This window comes from Cyprinus carpio, chromosome A7, assembly GCF_018340385.1.
Source record: "Cyprinus carpio isolate SPL01 chromosome A7, ASM1834038v1, whole genome shotgun sequence".
Lineage (NCBI taxonomy): Eukaryota > Metazoa > Chordata > Actinopteri > Cypriniformes > Cyprinidae > Cyprinus > Cyprinus carpio.
In genome coordinates, this window is record NC_056578.1 from 8945611 (window position 1) to 8971799 (window position 26189).

At 35.4% G+C, this 26189-nt stretch overlaps 1 protein-coding gene across 2 annotated transcripts in view; it reads left to right on the plus strand.

Moving 5' to 3' along the window:
• The window catches only part of LOC109061340 (diacylglycerol lipase-alpha-like), a 36682-nt gene that overhangs the window by 7450 nt on the left and 3043 nt on the right, over nucleotides 1-26189 (plus strand). The window contains exons 2-19 of one of the 2 annotated variants that reach the window (XM_042759497.1): nucleotides 6240-6341; nucleotides 7015-7226; nucleotides 8012-8113; nucleotides 10686-10824; nucleotides 11909-11996; nucleotides 12106-12240; nucleotides 12335-12412; nucleotides 12492-12616; nucleotides 13388-13541; nucleotides 13749-13832; nucleotides 14305-14382; nucleotides 14462-14542; nucleotides 16033-16175; nucleotides 17265-17333; nucleotides 17416-17488; nucleotides 19403-19611; nucleotides 20616-20742; nucleotides 22035-22979. In XM_042759497.1, the coding sequence (XP_042615431.1) occupies nucleotides 6247-6341; nucleotides 7015-7226; nucleotides 8012-8113; nucleotides 10686-10824; nucleotides 11909-11996; nucleotides 12106-12240; nucleotides 12335-12412; nucleotides 12492-12616; nucleotides 13388-13541; nucleotides 13749-13832; nucleotides 14305-14382; nucleotides 14462-14542; nucleotides 16033-16175; nucleotides 17265-17333; nucleotides 17416-17488; nucleotides 19403-19611; nucleotides 20616-20742; nucleotides 22035-22850 (2808 nt within the window). In that variant the 5' untranslated portion in view covers nucleotides 6240-6246 and the 3' untranslated portion in view covers nucleotides 22851-22979. Of the gene's footprint in view, nucleotides 1-6239; nucleotides 6342-7014; nucleotides 7227-8011; nucleotides 8114-10685; nucleotides 10825-11908; nucleotides 11997-12105; nucleotides 12241-12334; nucleotides 12413-12491; nucleotides 12617-13387; nucleotides 13542-13748; nucleotides 13833-14304; nucleotides 14383-14461; nucleotides 14543-16032; nucleotides 16176-17264; nucleotides 17334-17415; nucleotides 17489-19402; nucleotides 19612-20615; nucleotides 20743-22034; nucleotides 22980-25245; nucleotides 25410-26189 lie in introns of those variants that run through there. The other variant, XM_042759495.1, reaches the window with a different exon arrangement.

Here is a 26189-nt window from a genome sequence, read left to right on the forward strand (position 1 = left end):
GGTCATGTTTGAAAATCAGAAAAAAAGACAAAGGCAGAACACATGAAACTTGCACTTAAATGAATTAATGGAGCGCGGTGAATGATGTAAACAAAATAGAAACAACAGCACACGCACAGTGTGATAAACTATGCTTATGCTATGCATTATATTATACTATACTTTTACTTAGAGCCATGGATAAATGTTAAAAATCAATATATTTTATCTTTGTTGTTAAATATTAAATTGTTTCGAAGATCCATCTCTAACGTTACAGTGACTTCTGTGATAGTGGATATATTGTGGATCTCTCTTCAGGATTGTAGGTAATGTAGTTCTTTATTATTATTATTATTATTATTATTATTATTATTATTATTTATACAAATGAAATTGTAATTACACTCACTTATAATACAATTTTTTCAACCCACAAGTCACTTACATAAGAATATTTAATGAGAAATACATACGTGTGTGTGTGTGCGCGTGTGTGTGTAATTATATTTTATTACATTTTAAAAAGAATAATATTTTAGTAAATTTAAAAAGGTTACATTTATAAATATAAATGATTATATATATATATATATATATATATATATATATATATATATATATTTATATTTATATATATACACACACACACATCTATATTCAATTTATAAATGATTTTTTTTAAATATACTGTGCGTGTAGTGTGTGTGTAATATATATATATATATATCTATATATATATATATATATAATATATAGATATATATATATATAAAAACACACACACACACACACTCACCCCTATATATAATTGTTATGATAATATAGAAAGAATATATACATCTAATATCATCTCAGTGAAGATCATAGTAGCTGTGTCTTGAAATATATCTCCATGGATAATGCATATGTTTATCATCCCATCAGATTCATGTGCTGCACATCCAAATTGAGATGATGTGCTGTGTATCCCAAGTTGAAGTATTTTTAACTTGATGTGACATGCTTATGTCAGGAGATGCTGGAAAGCAACCAAAGACCTCTGTCTGCCGCATGTGTACAATGACTGCAAAGTAGCGCGTCCAGAACGCAAGAACATGTCCTGTGTGAATGTCTCCAGAGTGCACAAAGGCAAATATTCAGTCCTACTATGAGTACAGTGTTGATACAAGGAGCCAGCATGAAAGCAGCCAGCTGACTGGATCCTGCTCTGCTCTGTTCTATCTTTCTCATTCTCGTTGCCACACGCTCAACACTTTTTTTCCCCTGTCATGCCCTATTTATTTTTCAACATGCTGCGTTCCACCCCCTACTCATTCTTCGGCATGTCAGTACATAATCCCTCATTTCCATTATGAAGTCAACACTTTATTTAATGTTTCCACTTTGCCCAGTGTATCAATTATTGAACAGATTCGACCACATGTCTATTTTTTTCTCACCTTCCTCTCAGTTCTGATGTTGTTATGCATTCAGTCTTTCTCCTTATAAATCACTTTAAGTTCCAGTTAGTCACAAACATAATGATTTTTTTTTCCATGTAACCTTTGGCTTTATAGATTAACCTAGATGAGATAATGGCACATTTTCCAGAGAAGGGGAAATTTTCAGACATTTTCCATCACTTGTGACTATAAACGATCACATTTTGATGATGCAGAAGTGCATCAGCAAATGTCTTTACCTTTATCCTAAAATGGAAAACATTTAGTTTAAGCTTGTTTTTATTAGGCCTGTGTTTGTCAAAGAAAAACATGATGTATTATTAATATTTTTATATAATATATATATTTTTTTGGTTTTGGATTTTTTTGGGGAATTTTGTGACAAAATAAAAATCAATGTTATTGGCTTAAAAAATAACCCTGATTGGAAGATTCCTACATTTTTACATTTGAAACATCTTTCATTTCTCCAGTGAAATATCCTTGTGTCTTCACCATCTCTGTGTAGCTGGAGCCCTCTTCCTCTGTCTTTTCTTCTTTTCATCTCGCTCATCCATACTCCGAGTTTGGCTTCAACCGCTCTCGTCCTTTTTTTAGATTGAGGACCATGTGCTACACACACCCACTCTCCCCTGCCTCTCCTCTCATCTCTTGCTCCAGATTCTTCTTCCCTCCTTCTCTCTCTTCCTCCTTCACTCACCCTTGCTCTCTTTTGCCTTCTGTCTTTTTTTCTCCTAATTTTCATGCTAGTCCTCCTTTTCCCTGCATCCTCATCATGTTTCACTTTCACTGCCGCCCACTCGGTTTTTTCAACATCTTCCAGCTCCACATGCAGTGTGTGTGTTTGTGGATTTATGTCTGCTTTGAAAGAGTGTATATGCCTGAGTAAGTGTGAACACGCTGTCTTATACTGAAATGTATAAAATCAAAGACAAAATATGAAACTTTTTGCAAGTTTTTGAGGTGAAAACTTTCAAATGGATTTAAAATTGTAAGCCTGACTTTAGATAAGTTTCAGATTAGACATGCTGCACACTCATTCAGAATTAATAATCACAATAACAACTGGTCACCCTCAGATGGCCCTTCTTGTTCAGGATGTTGCTTTTTGTTGGCTGTATCTTTTAGGCGATTAATGATATGAGCCATTTCCCTTTAGAGATCCCTCAGTGACAAACATTGTACTGTAGGCTATTTTCTATTGAAGCAGGAAATAATGGCAGGAAATACCGGTTGTTGTTTTTTTAACTACTTGGAAAAAGTTCAAAATAACAACATTTATTTGAAATACAAATCTTTTGTAGTATTACAGATGTTTTTCCTGTAACCTTTGATCAATTTAGTACAGTCTTGCTGAATGAAAGTATGAATTTCATTACAAAATAAAAATTATATATATATATATTTAACTGGCCCCAATGTTCTGAGTGGTAAATGCTAAAAAATAGCTAGTAGAGAACACTGATTAATTTATTTAAATATGCAACAAATTAAATTTAATTAAATAATAACACATCCTATTTGAAAATAAAATTATTTTATTTTAAAAAAGCTGGAAAATGATTTGCCTATATAGTTGTGACAAAAATAGAAATGGGGGACCAATGCTTTGTTGATTATAATGGAGGGGTTTTAGTTTTTATTTACTGTAGAAGACTTTCATAGCAGAGTACTAGATCTCTTTTGCCTCATGGGTTTCTTCCTACCTTCCTGAGGATGTGAGCAGGATGTTTATATGGTGAGAATGGATTTCGTTTTGTATTTACCTTGTGTTTTATAGAGGTTTGACGTGTCAACTTGACCAGTGGCGGGAGCTTGGGATGGGACTGTTGACAAAAAGTCATTGGTAAACCTGTTTAAAAACAATCATTATCAGTGATCTGAGTGTAAAGATTGCTTTTGTGCATACTAAGAGTTTGGGATTTGAACAAACTTGGATCTTAAAACCAATGGAAGAAGGAAAAAAATGTTGATTTCATGTTGACTTAAACCTCTGCTCCACACCGTCCACTAAAAAGCACAAATGTTTTGGGGAAGTGCTTAGCCAGGGTGTTTCCTTTTACCCCGATCCACAAAAAGATCAACAAAACATGTGTCCATCACATCCTGTGTTATCATACATTAGCCATCTAGTTTTGTCTCCACAACACAGAACGTTTCCTGTGTTCTCTGAAAGTACCTGTTGATCGATGAAATGTTTTGATTGAGATTTGTGTTGTAAATAGAGTGATTTTGCCACACAATGAAAGTTTGCTGGGTCAGAGCTTTACAGTGTCTGAACTGAAAGCGGTATCCATGGAAACCATCAGTAGTTCTCATTCACAATCACAAGACTTTCTCTCTCTGTTTGTTTTTGTCTTGTAGTTGGAGATTGCTGTGGAAAGCATTACTACTATTAAGGGAAGTGCAATATTATCAGAACATTATTGGAATCAGCTGATAAAGGCTTAAAATGTTAACATTGTTATTGGCCGATTTGAAAAAATGTAGGCCTATATGCCTTGCTGATAAGACAAATTATCATATGTTCTGGGTGTGTTCGTGATAAGATCACATCAGCAGTGTGGTCATTCTTGAATCAAACTTTTGCCTAAATGGTGATTTAATTCATTGTTTTGGATCACCGCATTTGCGTGATAGATTAAACTGTTACTAGCTTAATACCTTAACAACTGTACTGCAACACCCGGAACACCCAAACAACACACTGAACACCCTAACAACTGCACTGCAACACCCTGAACAACTGCACTGCAACACCATGAACACCCTAACAACTGCACTGCAACACCCTAACAACTGCACTGCAACACCATGAACACCCTAACAACTGCACTGCAACACCATGAACACCCTAACAACTGCACTGCAACACCTTGACCACCCTAATAACTGCACTGCAACACCATGAACACCCTAACAACTGCACTGCAACACCATGAACACCATAACAACTGCACTGCAACACCCTAACAACTGCACTGCAACACCATGAACACCCTAACAACTGCACTGCAACACCCTAACAACTGCACTGCAACACTATGAACACCCTAACAACTGCACTGCAACACCATGAACACCCTAACAACTGCACTGCAACACCTTGACCACCCTAATAACTGCACTGCAACACCATGAACACCCTAACAACTGCACTGCAACACCCTAACAACTGCACTGCAACACCTTGACCACCCTAATAACTGCACTGCAACACCATAACAACTGCACTGCAACACTATGAACACCCTAACAACTGCACTGCAACACCATGAACACCCTAACAACTGCACTGCAACACCATGAACACCCTAACAACTGCACTGCAACACCTTGACCACCCTAACAACTGCACTGCAACACCATGAACACCCTAATAACTGCACTGCAACATCTTGAACACCATGAGCACCCTAACAACTGCACTGCAACATCTTGAACACCATGAACACCCTAACAACTGCACTGCAACACCATGAACACCCTAACAACTGCACTGCAACACCATGAACACCATAACAACTGCACTGCAACACCTTGAACACCCTAACAACTGCACTGCAACATCTTGAACACCATGAGCACCCTAACAACTGCACTGCAACACCATGAACACCCTAATAACTGCACTGCAACATCTTGAACACCATGAGCACCCTAACAGCTGCACTGCAACACCATGAACACCATAACAACTGCACTGCAACACCTTGAACACCCTAACAACTGCACTGCAACATCTTGAACACCATGAGCACCCTAACAGCTGCACTGCAACACCATGAACACCCTAACAACTGCACTGCAACACCCTGAACACCCTAACAACTGCACTGCAACATCTTGGACACCATGAGCACCCTAACAACTGCACTGCAACACCCCGAACACCCCAACAACTGCAATGCAACACCCTAACAACTACACCCTCTGAAACACATAGCAACTCCCTGGAAACCACCCAAATACCCTAGAAACTATAGTAGAGCAACGCACTTGCCACCCAGAACATCCTAGCAGCTGCATAGCAACACCCTGGTAACTGCATAGCAATGCCATAGCAATCACATAGCTTCACTCTGGCAGCCACCCAGAACACCCTAGCAACTGCATAGCAATGCACTGGCCACCAAGAATTCCCTAGTAATTGCAAAGCAACACCTTGCCAATCAGACATAACACCCTAGCAACCATCTAAATACTCTAGCAACCACATAGCTTTACCATAACATTACAAACAAACTAGTAGGCAAGTATGCTTAAGGACAGCATAAGTAAACACACTCATTACACTTGCTAAATATTGATTTCTTTTTCTGTCGTCATTCTCATGGGCCACTTCCTCTTTGCCTTTCTTTTCCTCTTTCATAATTTTCCTCAATCCACTCTCTCTCTCTCTCTCTCTCTCTCTCTCTCTCTCTCTCTCTCTCTAGTGTCTTATTCCTATCAAACCAGGTTCAGTTTCAATCTCTGATGCACAATTATAAAACTGATAAGAAAAATTATACTTGAATGGTGTTTTTGTCATGAAATGAGGGTAAATGGCAGAATTTTCCATTTTTTGGGTGATATATTTCTTTAAAGTAACTGATCATAAGAATATTTTTCTGTGCTGTGTTTTGAAATGTGTGGAAAAGCTGCGGTTTTTTTCACTTCCGTGCTTTTAGTGTGTGCATGTGTTCTGCCTTCTTTTTTGGCCTTGTTGTGTTTCTCTCATCTCTATTGCAGAATTGAAGAAGTGGGGAATGAGAAGTCTTACTGTGTGTGTGAGTCAGGCGGTCTGTAACTTGGGTGTGTTGACGTGTGTTTCAGGGCAGTGATGCCGGGCATGGTACTGTTTCGGCGACGCTGGTCAGTCGGCAGTGATGACCTGGTGTTACCGGCTTTCTTCCTGTTCATACTACACTGCATATGGTGAGTCTGTACTTGTGTTTGTCTGTACAGTGTGTTCTTTTACATTCATGCACGAACAAGTAATCAAACCTGTTTTTACCTGTTTTTACTGTATTTCTGCAGTCTTGAGTATAAGACACTGATTTAAAAAACATGAAAAATCTAACTGATCCCAAACTTTTTTAACGGTATGTGTATGGTATATGTAAATGTATGTATGTGTATCAATGCTTATGTAAATTATAACATTTAGTTTAATCAATGCGACAGTTTACATAAGAAATGGTTTAACATATACAGTCAAATCTGTTCTGTTTATGCTTCAAGTAGAATTGCATCATAAGCAGCTGTACTTAAATATGAGCATAAGTATGATTATAAAACTTTAGGTTTTTATTTGAGCAACTGACTTTCCTGAGTTGAGTTATGTCAACTGTAGGTACTGAATTAAATAAGTTGTGATTGTCATTACTGTTTATTGTTGTAATGTACTATTTTTTATACACATTTTGTCAGCTCTTAATGAAGAATAATGATAAAGCTTGCCAAAAAATTATACTCATTTTGGCTATTTTGAGGCGACAAACATGTTCATTTGTATTCTGAAAATCTTTTTAACTCACATCATGTCAGAAATATCAGATTTCCGAGGTGTGTACGTTCATGTGATGTCACAGCTTTGCTCTTTCGCCAGGCTTGTGGTTCTATCCATGGTTCTCTTTGGGCTGCCGTACGGTTCAGAGCAATCATGCTCGGTCACGCTGGTGGATCACGGTCGCGGTTACCTGGGCATCCTGGTAAGCTGTCTGATCTGCGAGAGTGCCATCATGTGGCTGAGCATGCGAGGCAGCATCCTGTATACACAACCCAGAGAGGCAGTGCAGTACGTGCTCTATATACGGCTGGGTAAGACTCACACTTGCACATTTACCATAAAAACAACCATGAAAAAAAACTTCCACTAGTTCTCTTAATACATGCGATCTCACATGTCAGCTCTGTTAACTAGCCTGCAAAGGCTGCATTGAGGCATCATAGACTGCTTCTGTGGCAAATTCTATTTCAAATGGTAAGGCAGCATTGCAAGTATCCTTTTTGGAGAAAGCAATCCCAGAATGTGTTTCAGTGAGCTCAGTGGAAAAATCCTGAGCTCTAAATTCAATCCAATTAAAATGGACTATTTTGTTCAGTAATTGCATGCATTGGTGTTTTTTTCTGATTCACACACATGGATTAGAGGTTTATGGAAGCTTGTTTTCACCATGGAATAAAAAAATGTAAAGGTAATTGCGGCTTTTTATGTCACAATTCTGACTTTTGTTTCTTGCAATTGCAAGTTTATATCTCACAATTCAAGCATTTTTTTCCCTAGAATTACGAGTTTATATCTTTCAATTGGAAGTTATAAACTCATAATTGTGAGATTACCTGACTTTTTTCTCTGAATTTTGAGTTTACATTAAATAATTCGTTTTTTTTTTGCTGCCGCCTCAGAATAAAAAATAGAAAATAGTTGCGACTTTTTATCTCATGATTCAAATTTTTTCAAGCAAATTGCAAATTCACATCTCACAATTCAGACTTTTCCCCTCAGAATTTACAGTGCAACATGATTTTACGATGAAAAGTCATACTCCATGTGGTTAGGTTCTAAATCATCCCTTGACATTAATAGTTCCTCCTCTCTGCAGCCATCCTGCTAGTGGAGCTGGTGTACGCGGTGGTGGGCATTGCCTGGTTGGTTCAGTATTACCAGCCCTGCTCCGACATCACTGCCAAGAACCTCGCCCTGGGTAAGACCTGAATAAAAACAATAAGTGCAGGCCTCACAAAATAGCTACTCCGGCTATCTTGAATAGTAAAATTAAATCCCTTCCTTGATTGGCGTTGTTCACTCGCTTGTAGGGGTGAATAGGCAACGTGGTTGATCATTTGAACATGTTTCTAAGTCTTGCCAATTTAAACATTCAAGCGTTTTAAACCATTCAAGCACAAGAAGAGGTGAAAGAGAACTCAATTCGGTACTCGGGCGGTTATTTGCTCACACACCCTCAAAGCATTGTGTTTCAGACAACACGCGCACACAGAACTGATTCCTCTTTCACGTATCCTTACACTTGAGCGGACACTTACACACAAAATGATCTCCAAATACCTGTCCCAGCAAAGATTACCTTAAAAAGTTGTGTTTGAATGAAGTGAATATAAACAGAAAGTATCAAAGGGACAGCAGCCTATAAATACCTGCTGCTGTCTGTGTAATTAATGTTGATCAAGAAAACACAGCTTTAACAAAGTGTTTAATTTATACGGTGAACACTATGCAGAGTTATTTTACATTTAATTATTACATTTCTGTGCCTGAAAACTAATGTTAGACATGACTTTATTTGTAGCTTTGTTATATTTTATCGATGCTTTTTGTAATTATTTTGTTTGTGCTTAATTTGTTACTGACGGTTCACTTGTCTTTACTAATAATGGTTGACCTTTTTTAGTTATGCTACTAGTTACTGCTGTGGGATCAAAATATTTAAGGTGTTCTTTAAATAATAATAATATATATATTTGTATATATATATATATATATATATATATATATAATTTTTTTTTTTTTTTTTTTTTTTTTTTTTGCTCATCCAAAAAATGATCCAATCTGTGACTCAAAATCTGTAATTTGATCCGAGCCATGCATTTTTTTGGATCCATTGGACCCCTAAACTCCTGACTTGTTATTTGAAGAAAAAATACAATGGCAGAAATTTTGAATCATGCTGATTTGTCCACAGTGAAGTTTAGCTGATATCCTTTTTATTAGGGCTATTTAAATTCATTTTGGCTACCAAAATCTGAAGAATGCCTGCCCGAAGGGCTAGATGGGAAATTAAAAGCCTTGAAGTGACATATAGGGGGTGGGAAATATGACTAAAAATCTGACATTGTGAGTAATTTTATATCCATCTTAATGATATATATATATATATATTTATTTTTTTATATGTGTATAATCAATTTTACTGACCTGGGACCACAAAACCAGTCTTAAGTCGCTGGGGTATATTTTTAGCAATAGCCAAAAAAACATTGTATGGGTAAAAATTATCGATTTTTCTTTTATGCCAAAAATCATTAGGATATTAAGAAAAGATCATGTTCCATTAAGATATTTTGTAAATTTCCTACCGTAAATATATCAAAACTTAGTTTTTAAATTAGTAATGTGAATTGTTAAGAATTAATTTGGACAACTTTAAAGGTGATTTTCTCAATATTTTGATTTTTTTGCACCCTCAGATTCCAGATTTTCAAATAGTTGTATCTCTGCCAAATATTGTCCGATCCTAATAAACCATACATCAATGGAAAGCTTATTTATTCAGCTTTCAGATGATGTATAAATCTCAATTTCGAAAAATTGACACTTAAGCCTGGTTTTGTGGTCCAGAGTCACATATATGCTGAGGTTGTTTTCTTTAAATTAAATGATGAACTAGTTTATATTTTAACAACCACTGCTTGTTTTTGGAGAATCCAGTAAATTAAAAACTTTACATATAAAATGATACATATAAAAAACCTGGCACTGTATATTACGAATATTGTTGGCTCCTTCTCAAATTGCTTTTGTTCCTCGCTTTGGATAAAAGCGCACAATCTCATTTTATCTTTTTCTCTCTCATGGATGCAAACCAAAAGATAAGATTATTCATAACGAACGTATCATAAGTCTGGGATCAGAGCCACATTTGAAGCTGTTTTAAATTATGTATTAATGTTGCATCATCATTCAGTGTCACATGATCCTTCAGAAATCATTCTAATATGCTGATTTGCTGCTCATTTCTTATTGATACTCAGATATTAATAATGGCTCTTATAATTATCAATGTTGTTAATGTTTTTGTGAAATTGTGAGCCCTAACATGCGTCACCACTTTCGGCAGCAAGTTAAAAAAACAGAATAGTCTTCAGAGAGTGTGGCATGTGATGTCCTACCAGCATGAGGCAGTCCAGGCATGTGTTAAAATCTCATGAAACCTCCCCTTGTTAATCTCAGCAGATTTCTGTAAGCTTGAAAGTCATTTATAGCTATTTATGTCCTGGAATCTCAACGCACGCTTTCTAACAATACGTCTAGTATAGCTTTTCCCATGTCTGTGCCGACCATGAATCAGTGTCGCTCATTGTCCTCCCCCTTCCCATAATAGCACACTTCACTTCCATGCCAATCTTCTGTCTATACAAGACACGATCTGACAAAAAGACAGCTGGTTAGTTTTACAGTAAAGGGCTTCCTGCTGAACTGAATCTATAAGCACCAAATGAAGATGTATACAGTACAGTTTGGTTTATATTTTTCAACAGGAATCGTGGCATGTAATTGGCTGGTCATCTTCAGTGTGTGTTTCACCATGATGTGTACCTTTGACCCCACCGGACGAACCTTTGTGAAGCTGAAAGCAACTCGCCGTCGTCAGCGTAACCTCACAACGTACACTCTCAGGTACAGCGCTGAACAGTGTTCATGCTAGCTTGATTTGGGATACTCCACAGCAATCTTTTGCAAAGTTTTATGATTCCCCCACCTTATAAGTGTTCATTTATTAAATATTTTGTTCAGTAATTATTTGGTTATTTCTGCATTCAATAAGAGTGTGGTGTTTATTTTACCCTATTTAAATCCACACCATAGATTTTTTTTCCCATAGATTGCTAAAAGTGCACATTTTATGCACTGTTGGTATTATTAACTGAAAATAAAACATTTAAAACTTTATTTTCGTTAATTAAAAATAATTTTATAAAATTGAGTATAGGTTCTAAATAAGTAAGTTGGAGTACTAAAATAACTACATTAAAAATAATAATACAAATAAATGTATGAAAATTAAAATGTAAAATAAATGAAAGCTAAATAAAAAATTAAAAAACGAAAACTAATAAAAATGACAAAATCACATACAATTACTTCTAATTTTAAAATGAAGAATTTAAACTAATTTTATTTTGATTAAGCAGCATTTCCTTTAAGTTGAGGTACAAAAATAACTCAAATAAATGTAAAAAATAAATGAAAGCTAAATAGAAATATTAAAATACAAAAATGAATAAAAATGACAAAAGCACATGGAATAACTTTAATGTTATAATGATAAGTGAAAATATAAAAATAAAAACAAATGTAAAATAAAAAACTAATACTAAAATAATATAATAATATTATGAAATAAATATTAAAATAATACTGAATTTTTTTTTTTTTTTTGCTTTCATTTTTTTTTTAAGTACATTGAGTAAATATTATGTAAAATAAGTTTTGGTTTCATTTCAGCAATATTGTGCACATCCCATTTTTAAACATTAACTGGTATTGTGTATTTATATATATATATATATATATATATATATATATATATATATATATATATATATATATATATATAGAAGCACACACGCACACAGCAGTTTACTTGTTGCATACCCCATTTTTCCATTCCTCTCTCTCGATATGTGATTCAATCAATGTAATAGGCATCTATTGACCTATTATTCATGATATTTGCTCAGTTGGGTTTTATCTCTTCCAGACACAGGCTAGAAGAAGGTCAAGCCAGCAGCTGGAGCAGGAGACTCAAGTTCTTCATGTGCTGCACTCGAACAAAAGATACACAATCTGTAAGACTCCAACACCAACTCAGATACACACAGATGCCAGTTACTGTGAGAGTGTTTCTCACACACACACACACACACAGCATTCTCAGCAAAAGATGTTCTCTCTCAGGACGCTTATTCTGAGGTGGCCAGCTTGTTTGCCGAGTTTTTCCGGGATCTGGATATCGTGCCGAGTGACATCATCGCTGGCTTGGTCCTACTCCGACAGAGACAACGGGCCAAGAGGGCAGCCATCTTGGATCAGGTGTGCATTAGCTTTTCCGTAACATTACTTTTGATTGGATGATTATCCCTCACCGTCCAAATAATAATACTTTTTTTCTCTCTCTTTCTTTCAGGCAAACAATGATGTTTTAGCCTTTCTGTCTGGGATACCTGTAACTCGCAACACTAAATACTTGGACCTCAAGAACTCGGTATTTGAAGAATACCGTATATATGTGTGCTTGTGTTGATGTATGTTTATTATTTATGATACTCTCCTTCTGTTTACAGTCTGAGATGGCCATGTATAAGGAGGTGTGTTACTACATGCTGTTTGCCATGGCGGCGTATGGCTGGCCTGTATATCTTTTAAGAAAACCAGCGTGTGGACTCTGCAAACTTGTCAGCACTTGCTCGTACGTAAAAAAAATGATATGATTGTTCCGCACAGCTGGTAGGAAACGAGATAAGAGCGAATAAGAGAGGCTCTTATAATGGTATAGTTACCTGACATCATGTTTCTGGTAGACTTCGCACTTTACTAAATATAAAGCTGAATTAAACTGAAGCTAAAGCCTAGTCCTAACTACCAGGGGTTTGCGGCAATTTATTTAAATTTTTTCAAATATTAATTTGATTTTTGAATTATTAATGCATGACATGTCATGAGTATAATTATAAAATAGATATGTAATTTATTATCAATTAGAACATGCAAAAAATTGTGTGTGTGTATTTCAAACCACTATGTTTTGCAAATTTGTCAGGAAAAAGTTTTTAATAATTTAAAATATAATAAAATACAGGATGAATACTTATTCTTTTATATATTTTAATAAGTACATGTCAGAATAAGTATACTGTTTAATTTTTACATAAACATATCTGGAACAATATTTCACCTATATTTTAGCGTTTTATTTTCAAAAAGTTTTTTGAAAAAATAAAATGTAACGTTATTTTTTTTATTTTTTTTATTTTTTTTTGCATTTTATAATTGATAATATTTGACTTTTGTCATTTCAGTGTGTGTGTGTGTGTGTGTGTGTATATATATATTTATTTTATTTACTTTTTATATTTTTTTTTGTCATGGATAATAAATAATTTTTTTTTCATAGGACATATAAATAAAATCAAATAAATTTATTTTTTTCCCTTTTGTGTCTCTTCTTCTCTCTCGTCAGCTGCAACACTTCAGTTTCAGGTTCTCGTCTCTCTCAGTCCATCACCATTGAGGAGGATAACTGCTGTGGCTGTAACGTCCTTGCCATCCGACGACAATTTCTGGACAGAGACCTTAAAGAAGTCCAAATTGTCTACACATCCTTCCATGATGCGGTATGGCATCTTAAATTAATTCCTCAGTCCCCATGACTTAATCCTGCTAAATCCTGAGGCGTAGTGTCTTGTGTGATAAATGTCTGTTCACATCAATGAGTCATCGCCTGACTAAAATTGTTCAGTTTGAGAACCCGTAGCTAAAGTGATAAATGTGAAACGTGTGATTAATACAATTATTGTCCGTATTTTTGATGGGATTTGCAGGTTTATGAGACGCCCTTCTTTGTAGCAGTCGATCATGCAAAGAAAAAAGTTGTGATCAGCATCAGAGGGACTTTGTCTCCTAAGGTGGGTCAACAACACTCATGAGGTCAGGCTTCATTGTATCTTCATCCAATTAAAATACTAGCTATTTCTAAGCAGAATACTTGAGCAGTGACAAAAGAAAGTACTTTAACACACATTTTAATAATAAAGTTGTCCGAAATCAGTCATAAAATGACACTAAACTATACATCTGACTGTAGCACTAAGCTATTGATTTCCTACAATTCAAAATAGTTTCATGTTTCTCATATCACTCTGTGGTCTCTTCAATTTCACATAATAAAATAACTTGGACTCAAATCAATATTTCATGTCCATTTATTTATTTATTTGAGAAGTAGCCATGTAGTAATGTACAGTGAGACAGTCAATATTGTAAAATAAAGCCAGTAGTTTTTTTTGCATTAATGGCTGGTTTGCTGTACTTTATCCCTTACGTGGATCTCTGGTTCGCCATTCAATAAATTTGTTCCCCTTCTGCTATCTTTCTCAGGACGCTTTAACGGATCTTACTGGTGATTCTGAGCGTTTGCCTGTAGAGGAGCAGCACGGCACATGGCTCGGACACAAGGTGCTGCAAAAACACACGCATATTGACACACATGAACACAAAAACTTTGCAAACTCATTCTCGTGAATCTTTTATTTAGGGAATGGTTTATTCAGCTGAATACATAAAGAAGAAACTAGAGCAAGAAATGATCCTCTCTCAAGCCTTTGGGAGAGATTTGGTAAGTGTTAACATGTTATTCTACGCGTTATGATTATTAATTTAGACATCACAGAGCTTATTTATATTATTTTCCCACAGACTGCAAAAGTGTTCTAATAATTTTCAAAAACGTATATGAAGCGTCACTTTGACAAAGCCTTGCAGTTTTTCTCTACATGCGTGGAACACACCATTCATGAACCAAAACAGGAATCACCATATGGCCAATTGTGATTATTAAACTTCAAAAAGCTATGATATCTTTAAATACATGTTTGCGCAGCTTATTCAAAATAAAAATGCTGCACTGTTGCACTTTCTACAGGCTTTCAGTAGTTCAGTAATAGTTTCAGTAGTAACCATTAGGCCACGCTTACATGAAGCATTAATTGCCTGTTAGTAGCCTCCCTTTAAATGCCATTATTAATAAATTACCAAAATCTAATATCAGCCAACCTCTAATTTGTATGTATTTGCTATAAAAGTACATAAAACAACTAAAAAAAAAAGCTGAATGTCTGCCTGTTTAAAGGGATACTCCACCCCAAAATGTAATTTTGTCATTAATCACTTACCCCCATGTCGTTCCAAACCCATAAAAGCTTTGTTTATCTTAGGAACACTATTTAAGATATTTTGGATGAAAACCAGGAGGCCTGTGACTGCCAAGTAAATAGCAGGACAGGACCTGAAGTGGGACATTCACATTGACTCCACTGTGAAAAAGGCCCAGCAGAGGTTGTTCAACCTGCCACAGGCACAGATGACACAGTTTTCCTCAGCTATTATTGAGTCGGTTCTGTGCTCTTCTATAACTGTCTGGTTTGGGTCAACCAGCAAATCAGATTTAAGAAGACTGCAACAGACTGTTAGGGCAGCAGAAAGGATCATTGGTGTGCACCTGCCCAGTCTTCAGGACTTGTACAGCTCCAGAGTGAAGAAACGGGCAGGTAACATCAAAGACCCCTCTCACCCCGGACACAACGTGTTTGCACTTCTCCCCTCAGACAGACGCTACAGATCTCTGCGCACTAGAACATCTAGGCATAAAACATTTTTTTCCCCCATACTATCTCCAGCTTAAACAGCTAACATATGAATCAATACCTGTGCTCTGTAATTCATTTCCGTAAATCATTCTACATCTTAAATGATTGCCTTTCTCAAATATTATGTAAATACATATGCATATCTCTTTATTTATACAGTAAAATTGCACAAATCTGTACATAAATCAATCTACTGTTCCAGATTCATACACATTATTTATTGCTAAGTCTTACTAATTTTATTTTATTTTTATTCTGTTCTCATGTCAGATGTGTATGTATGCATCTATGTATGTATGTACAAGGAGCACCTTAAAAAAAAAAGAAAAATCCTTGTGTGTTTGAGCACACCTGGCGAATAAAGCTAATTCTGATTCTGATGTTGCTTGCAAAGTTTGCATTGTGCATGATATGATGTGACACTAAAAGATCCAGATCATGGTGTTTGCATGTGTCTCAGGGTAAAGGGACGATGCACTATGGGCTGGTGATTGTGGGTCACTCTCTGGGTGCGGGTACAGCTGCCATCCTGTCCTTCCTCCTCCGGCCACAGTATCCCTCGCTGCACTGCTATTCCTACTCCCCTCCCGGCGGCCTGCTCAGGTCAGTGTGACCTCTCTATTGTTGAGCTGGGATCTGTTTTACACTACATTTATAGAGAGAGCTGAGAACTGATCTCCTCTAAGAGAGAGAGAGAGAAACAGTGTTTAGCCGTCACTGAAGCATGATGACATTAGATAACAGATTTGATGTGTTAAAGGATTAGTTTGTGCAAAAATGAACATTTTGTCCTTATTGATACAACCGGATGTCGTTCCAAAACTGTATTATTTTCTTTCTGCTCTGAATCATAAATTTAGAAGTTCGGTTTCCACTCAAGGAAAGTGAATGGTTATTTATAACCTCTAAAAAAGCAGTCTCGTAAAGCCATAGTTATGATTTATGAGCCATAGTTATGAGTACATTTATATGAGGAACAAAGCATTTACAACTTTGCATATCATTTGCATTCACATACAGCTACATTACACGCTATATTCGAAATGGCATACTTGGGGAACTTTAAAATAGAAAACAGTTATTTTAAATTGCAGTAATATTTCACAATATTTTTTATTTTAAAAAAATGCAACTTTGGTGAGTAAAAGAGACTTCAAAAACATAAAATAAAATTGGTAGTGTAACTTCTAGGTTCATACATTCGAAAACTGTTATGGCAGCTTCAGAGTTGCATTCTTTGATGTTTTTCTAAATTTGAAAAACACTCAAGAGATTTGTCACAAGCTTCAGATCTCCTTCTCTGTAATGCAATTTGTTGTGGGAAATATTAGCCCAAAAAACATGCATGGGGATGCACAAATCCAGAGGATGCACTAATCTTTTGGAAGGATATAATTTGAGTTGAGAGTCACTCAAAACCTTTTCTGAGTTTTTGGTTTAATTCAGTAGGTAATGAGAAAACTCTTACCTGCCACACTAAAAAACTAAAAAACTTATATTACATATTTTAAATACTTAAATTACAAATCACTTTGTGAATCTAAATATAAAGTCAGCATTAAATCGACTGTTGATTCTCACGTTTCACTCTGAAATCTGTCACATTATGGCAGAAGAAGAACAGATTGTGAACACTGTTGACATCAAAGAACATGTTTTGAACACAAGCTTCGGTTTCTGTTTAATTCATAGTGAGGATGCAATGGAGTACTCGAAAGAGTTCGTCACCTCAGTCGTGTTGGGAAAAGATCTGGTCCCCAGGTAAATGAGTGTTCAGCTGTGCTTGGATGCATTTATAATCTGAGCAGACAGATGTTAATGTTTTGCTGTTGTGTTCGTTCAGGATTGGCCTCTCTCAGCTTGAGGGCTTCCGTCGCCATTTACTTGAAGTCCTACAGAAGAGTGATAAACCAAAGGTGAACTGCTTAAACTGGCTTATTCCCAGAGTCTCGATGTGCCATCAGTTTTGTTGAAAATAACTGTTACTGTTAACTATTATATTGATTCCATTCCAGTCAGTGTGATGGAATTCTAATGAAACAAAACTGAATAACACTATAAAGGAAAAAGAAACTTAATGTTTCCTTTTATTTGTTTATTTTCACATACCTTGCTTTGAATTTTCTTTATTCCCCTCACTTACTGGCGTGTTTGTACACAATATGTAAGAGATGATCTACAATCACTCTATTATTATTGCACAATCAGAGCCCAGACAAGAAGTAGTTTAGTTTGCCATAATGAACAGATGACTGTACATTGAAATAAATATGTACATTTGTACAAGTATGTAGAGAATCAAGTATTCTAGAGGGTCCATGCATGCAGTAGCATTTATTATCATTGAAGTATGCTGGTAATTAACTGCCCTCGTTATATCTATCACATTGTGCTTTCCCCTTATCCTTTTCCTCTGGGCGAATAAAGTAAATGATAAATTGTTATGTTACTAATTATAACCACAGATGTGGGATTTTTTTGCCCTGCAAACTGATTTTTCTTTTTTACATCTCTTTTCTAGTTCAGTAATTGGAACATTAAACTCTTTTCTAAAGGTTGTGGCTTTGAGCTTCTAATTTGCGTGCAGTTTAAAAATACACTACCATTCTAAGGTTTGGAGTCAGTAAGATGTTCAAAATTTGGTAATTTTAAAAATATTTATTTAACTAGCTCACCCCAAAAAAAAAAAAATTGATTTGTAGTAATTTAACTTTACATCATTTGCTTAACAGTGGATCCTCTGCAGTGAATGGGTGCCGTCAGAACGAGTTTAAACCACAACTGATTAAAACCCACAATAATCCACAGGTAACTCCAGTCGAACAGTTAACATCTTGTGAAGTGAAATGCTGCATGTTTGTAAAAACCAACAACAAATCCATCTATACTTTTCAAACTAGTAAGTCCTCTATCCATAATGTTACTTTCTCAAGTGTACATCATTTTATTTTTGTCTTAATAAGTTTTGTTTTATGTTAAGTTCAAGTATTTTTTACAAAATATTATTTATAACATTTTGGATTTTAATGGGGCTGGGCTTTTTAATTGGAAAAACCGTTATCATGGATTATGGACTTATGTTTTGGCCAGAAGTGACGTTTTAATGTTAATGATGAATTTGTTTCTTACAAATACGCATCTTTTCACTTCACAAGACATTAATTGATGGACTGGAGTGGTGTGGATTACTTGTGGATTATTGTGGTGTTTTTATCAGCTGTTTGGACTCTCATTCTGACGGCACCCATTCACTGCAGAGGATCTGTTGATGTAATGCTAAATATCTCCAAATCCAACTCTCTACCCACTAGGCCATGACTTCCCTACTATTCCTATATGGATGAACTATTCCTTTAATTTCTTTCAAAAAAAAAAAAAAATCTTACTGACCACAAACTTTTAAACAGAACTGTACTTCATATTAGGGCTCACATAACTTATAGTAGACCAGCTGTCCGGAAAGTAGTCACCTACTCAGTTTAGCTTATATAAATGACTCACCATAAACCAAACAACTTCAACGAACTATCAAATCCAACACTGCGCTGATGTGCAGCTGAGATGATGCATGTAAGAAATGAAAGCCAGATTAACTCTGTTTGCATCTTGAACAGCGTCTTATATCGCACTTATATTTTCTGCCAGCCTCTGATTAGTTTCAGGGACGTTTGTGAGAAATTTGGCCTCTATGTGATGCATTTCTGCATAATCACACTGCTGCTTTGCTGGATAGCTGCTCTCAGCAGGAAATGATGCTTGAAATGCTGCCTGCGTAGGCAGCTCACTAGGTTTTGGAACAGAGTCTGTATGTTTCTCGCTGTTTGTTTCAGTGGCGGATCATTGCTGGGGGTACGAAGTGCATCCCTAAATCAGAGCTACCCCTGGATGACGAAGCCCCTGTATCTCAAGGCGTGACCCCCTCTAACTCTCGCCTGTGGCTGCACCCCAGTGACTTGAGCATCGCCCTGTCAGCCTCCACGCCGCTGTATCCACCGGGACGGGTCATTCATGTGGTGCACAACCACCCGCCTGAGATCTGGTGAGTAGAGAGGAAGTAAATTAAATGGATTGATGCAACAAGAAAATGGGTCTCTGCTTTTCAGATATAGGGTACATTTCAGTGCCCCAATACAATATTGAAATGTCTGGCACTGAGAAATGTTTTTATAGATTCTGCTTGTTTAGATTTCCTGCTTCTTTGTTAATTTAGCTGTAGGAAAAGATGTAAATGGGCACATGAATAAACAAAATCATGGTTGAAGTTTAAAAATGTACTCTATTGTTCAAAAGTTTGGATTCAGTTGTTTTAGAAAGAAGTATTTTTTGCTCACCAAGGCTGCATTTATTTGATCAAAAATGCAGTAAAAACTGTAATAATGTGAAATATATTTTTACATGTAATTTATTCCTGTAATGCAAAGCTAGATTTTCATTATCATTACTCCAGTCTTTAGTGTCACATGATCCTTCAGAAATCATTCTAATATGCTGATTTGCTGCTCAAGAAACATTTATTATTATCAGTGTTGAAAATAATTGTGATGCCTTTTTATGGGGTTTGTGTGTGTGTGTGTGTGTGTGTGTGTGTGTGTGTGTGTGTGTGTGTGTGTGTGTATTGTGTACAAGTGTTTCATTATTGATCAATTTAATGCAGCCTTGCTGAATATAAGTATTTTTTATTATTTATGTATTTAAAAGAAAACCTGACTTACCTTAAACTTTTGAACAGTAATGTAAGTAAAAAAAAAAAATGTTTTTTTTTACAAAGAAGTTTTAAAAAAAAAAATTAAACATCATGTAATGTAACATTTTTTACTTTCTTTGATGGCAGTTGGAGGTCTACAAAAAATACAGGTCTATTAAAATGCAAATGTTGCTAGGGTAATAATTGTTTATTCGTTAGTTTCAGAATTTTTTTTCCTGTCAAAATTACTCTTTTACTGCATTTATCTGAGTCAAAGTTTCGCTAGAGTCTACACAGTTTTACTGTAAGTCTGAGGTTCCTCGTACCATCTCTCTCTCTCTCTCTCTCTCTCTCTCTAGTTGTGGTCAGGAAGAGCCCACTTACTCCGCTCTGTGGGGGGATAACAAGGCCTTTGATGAGGTCATCATTTCTCCAGCCATGCTGAATGAACACATGCCCCATGTGGTGATGGATGGTGTCAACAAGGTGTGTGTTTTTATATGTGTGTGTTTTTGTGCATGTTTTTCTGTCTAACTCTTGCTAAATGCAAAGTCAGTGATTGGGTAGCTGATGAAATGCCATTCTGGGCAAATCTGAGTAACACCGGATCCAGCATATATAAATGCAGCAAACTTTCCACTAGGACTGGAGAATATATAATATATTTCTAAAATAAATACAGTGATTTTGCATAATAAAAAAATTGGGATGATTTTGATACACTTGTAGTGAAGTTTTCTTAAGTCTCATCAGTCTAGTTTTGGCTCTTGACTTTTATATGATTATGAGAGCATTAAGACAAAGGTATTTTAATAATGCATCTAATTAAACTTTAGTAACAAAATTTGAATTGGCAAGTTTGATTAATTTCTGCAATTCAGTTCAGACTGTCAAAACAATGATTCATTTGCATCATCACTCAAAAAACAAGACTCTGTGGTTAGAAATGTTTTTTTATAAATTAGATTTGGGCTGTATTTAAAATTTTTGAATCATAGTTCCTTTGATTGGGAAAAAAAAAGACAACTTTTAAGCCATTTCAGAAGAAATAATATCAAAAAAAATATTGCATTTATATATCTCAAATTGCAAAATAATTAAAATAGTATTTATAAGTTATTATACTTATATAATATAAATTACATAAAATATATATTATATATATTTATTTATTTATTTATTTAATGTAATTTATTCCAGCAGCCATTACTCCAGTCTTCAGTCTCATTTAATCCTTCAGAAATCATTCTGTTACTTTTGATAATTTTAATGCATTGCTCAGCCCTGTAAAATAACACGTAACACACAGTAAGTACCAATGGATTCTGGTGTGCTCAGATCTGTCTTTGTTATCGGAATGGCTTTGGGGTCAATGAATCAGTTGCTTGTAATGCTTTTGGGCTGCAGTGGACAGGTATATGTGTTGCAGGTCTGTGTCAACATCTTGTGTATTCTGTCTGTTTTTTTGTCTGTACATTAAGGTCTGTCTTTGTTTTTGTCCCCTGAAACTGCCGTCATCGGGATTCCATGAGCATAAAAGCATTTCTGGCATGGCTGTTCCTTCTTCTTATTGCTATTACTATTGCTTGTATTTAAGGTCTGGGGTTTGTTCAGAGCCCTAATCCTAAGTATTAAACTTTGGGTGCATAACTTCTCCTGCTGCAAATCTAGTTGCTCTTAATTTGGGCTGTCATACTGTCTTGTCTTGTTGTCTTCTGAAAGTATGTTCCTTTGTTCTTATGTCTGTTGTACGGTAATGTGTTGGTTTGTCTTCACAGGTGCTGGAAAACCCATATTTAATTTCAGAACTAATGGCTGCACAGGTTGGAAGCCAGAGAACTAGCATCCAAGCGTGTGTTTCTGTCCCTAACGCACTCCCAGATCCCTCTCTAACACCTCTCTGTTCAGATGAATGTTTTATGGTTCCAGAAACATGCTCTGCTTCTGGAACTCCAAGTGAAACGGTTTCTGTCCAGCCACGAGGTTCAGACACTCACAGGAACGGTTTATCACCCGATAATACTGTCAGTCTTCAAGCAACTTCCGAGTCAAACCCTCAAAACCCTATCACAGAAACTCTCACCCCTGTTATGTCTGTTACTGTAGATACATCTTCCATTAGTTTAGATATAAAGCCGGGAGACACTTTCTGTGCCCTTCAACAACCATCAACATGTCCATCTCAGTCTGAATCCCCAACGAACATTACATTAACCTCTACGTTAGAAATGCCCTCATCTCAAGACTCAACCATCCCCTCTAATGGCTCTATATCTTCCAAAATGACAGATGTATCTGTTCCTGAGTCCCACTCTCAGTTACAGAAGACAACTTCCAAAAGTATCACTCCATTTCCAAACACATCAGATTCCCCTTCTCCCCCAGAGTTTCTGTTGAAAACCAGCATAAATCCAGACTTTTCAGAGATCCCCTCAACCGGACTAATGTCTAAAAGCACATCAGCTGAACTCTCAGCGGAGAACAGTTCTGCAAAATCCTCCGTTTTTGATAACACACCTTTAACTTCTCCTCAGTCTAGATTGAGTTCCTCGACTGCTCGTTCTGAAGAGACATGTTATGTCTCAAGACTCTGATATACACTAATGATCAAAAGTCTGGGGTCAGTTTTATATATGGACCACAAAACCAGTCATAAGGGTCAATTTTTCAAAACTGAGATTTATACATCATCTGAAAGCTGAATAAATAAGCTTTCCATTGATGTTTGTTAGGATCGGACAATATTTGCCCGAGATACAACTATTTGAAAATCTGGAATCTGAGGGTGCAAAAAAAATCTAAATACTGATAAAATCACCTATAAAGTTGTTCAAATTAAGTTCTTAGCAATGCATATTACTAATCAAAAATTAAGTTTTAATATATTTACAGTCGGAAATTTACAAAATATCTTCATGGAACATGATCTTTACTTAATATCCTAATGATTTTTGGCATAAAAGAAAAATCAATAATTTTGACCCATACAATGTATTTTTGGCTATTGCTACAAATATACCCCAGTGACTTAAGACTGGTTTTGTGTTCCAGGGTCTCACACACACACACACACACACACACACACACACACACATACACACACATATATATACTTTTATTCAACAAGTATGCATTAAATTGTTAAAAAGTGACAGTTTTAAACACATTTATAAAGTTAAACAAATTCTATTTCTAATAAATGCTTTTTTTCTTCATATTCATCAAAGAATCCTGAAAAAAAAGCATCAGTTTCCACATAAATATTAAGCAGCACGACTGTTTTCAACATTGATAATAAAAAGAAATATTTCTTGAGAAGCATATTAGCATATTGTTGTTATTGGTTGATGAAATTTTTGATTTTAATTTTGATGTGTAAAATATATTCAAATAGAAAGCATTCCATTGTAATACTCTTACTGTATTTTTGATTAAATAAATGCAACCTTGGTGAACATAATAGAGTTATTTCAAATACATAACAATCTGACCAACCCCAAAGTTTTGAATGGCAGTGTATGTCACACAATGTACAGTACAACCAAATGCATGTGCTTTCTTCCTTTGCAGCTAATAATCTCTGTTCCTCGCTGGCAGAAATATCCATCAGCTCGAGCTTTGGGCATCTGTGGTGTCATTCTCTTCCTTTCTGCAGGTTCCTGGTCTCTCTGTCAGTTCTTCTTAACTTCCTGTTTTGGTCTGTTGTTTATGCTTTAGCAGTTTGCAGCTTCTGTTCCTCTGCGTGTATCACCTGGTCTTTTACGTTTGGTGCATTACTCTTGGAGGTGGATTTAGGCCTGCGGTGCTTCTTGCGGTGTGCATCATCAGCATTTGTTTACTTGTTGGTGGTGGTAGTTCTGCCTCAGAGGGTATACATTTAAAGGAACAGTGAACATTGTGTCATCATTTACTCACCTTAATGTTGTTCCAACATGTATGACCAGGATAAAAAAAATCTCCTTATGTGTTTATAGTGGAATGTGGATTTTTATTTTTTTTATTTTTGCTCTAATATTGGAGAAAAATCTGTGAAATTCTGCAGAAAATGTGCTAAATGGACCATTGGATTAAAAATCAATGTTTACTCACTAAGCATTTGATCTAACATGTAGTTTACCGTTCATTCAAGACGCTTTTTTTATTATCATTACTGAAATTTATACAGTTGCTCTCATTTTAAGTAAATGGTTTTGTGCAATTATTTTATTATTGTTTGTAGTATGTAGGTGGATTTTTTTTTTTTTTTTTTTTTCATGGTACATGTACATCATTGTTTTACAGTTTCTTCCATTGCATTTCATTATATCCATTTACTTATATGTGTCTCTAATTTACTGATTATTGTCTCTAACTCTATACATACTCATGTTTACACACATTAATAAAGAAATACGCATTATCATCTTGTGGCTGTTGGACTTCTACCTTTGTTGTTCTATTCAGCTTTGTCCTTGTTGATTGTCCTGCAGGATTTGTGTTCATCATGCACATAATACAGATCATTTTATGTCACTGTGTAACTGTGTTTAAAACTATGAAATATTCTTATGTAATGTGTTACGCTTGATGGCTCAGTTACACTTGGTGTCAAAAAAAAAAAAAGTTATGAAAAGTGAAAAACCTGTTAAAAAGGGATTTTTAATTGAATATCAAAGCATTAAATCTTCCTAGTATGTTTACAAATTATATATTTTGATAGTTTTGTTCAAATAAACTTATGCTTCAATAATCTGTAGTTAACATTGCAACAAATGAATATGTGATAAAATTGTGTATCTTAAAATTGCGCTTTTCCTTGTAATAATGTTTTGAGGTGCATTTATTTCATCTTGATATCATATAATACATAAAAAACATTTTCGCAATTTCAAGTAGGCTGTGAGACCTGCTTGTTTCTGTCTATTCATTCATTTATTCATGTTTATTTTTATTCTAATTTGTATTTTTTTTTATCTGGCTTGTGTTTCTCTTTTCCTCTGTGTCCTGCAGGTTTTGGAAAACTATAATAAAGGGAAGACAGCTTTACTGTCAGCTGCTAAGATAATGGTTAGTCCTACAGAAGTGGACCTGAATCCAGAAACGGTTTTCCTCGATGCCTCTAGTTCACCGCAGCCCACGCCTGCCACACATCACCGCAGAAACAGTAGTGTCCGGTGAGTCACGAGAGCCAATCAGTGTTTGAAACAAGCTGACTGACCAATTAGACCATACCAATGAGTGATCAATGATGTCGATTTTCTTAAGGTGTTTTAAGCATTTCTTATCATTTGATTTTAACTCTATTGCCTGTCCTTCTCACTCATGCCGACTGCAGAGGTACAGTGTATGGTACTATACAGTTCCCCCCTCGTCCTCTTTGGTTCAGTAGAAAAGATCAGCCTAGACGTTAGTCACATTAGTGTTGCCTAACCATAAACCTCTTAGTCACATTAGTGTTGCCTAATTTTTCCTTCTTTTTCCTGTTCTCTGCTCTATTTTTTAATGTGTTTATATATATATATATATATATATATATATATATATATATATATATATATATATATATAATTGATTTAATATAAATAAATGAAAAATGTAACTAAATATATATATCATATTTAATGACATTTGTATTTTATATCATTTTTAATGATTTTTTCCCTTTTTTTCTCTTTTAACAAACATATTCTATATTTTTCATGGATTTTTTTTCTTCTGTTTTTCCATCAAACTTTTTATTTGACTACATTTTATGGCTTTTTTTATGTTTTTTTTTTATATTCCTAATTACTCATTGATCCCCCCACTGCTATCACACTTTTATTTAATTCCCTCATTTTATTTGTCATCATCCTTCTCTTTCTCCCCTCCATGCTATCTGTCTCTCTGGTCTCTGTTTATTTTCTCTACATGCTACTCTACTCCTGTGCCCACTTCCTGTCCTGTCCTGTCCT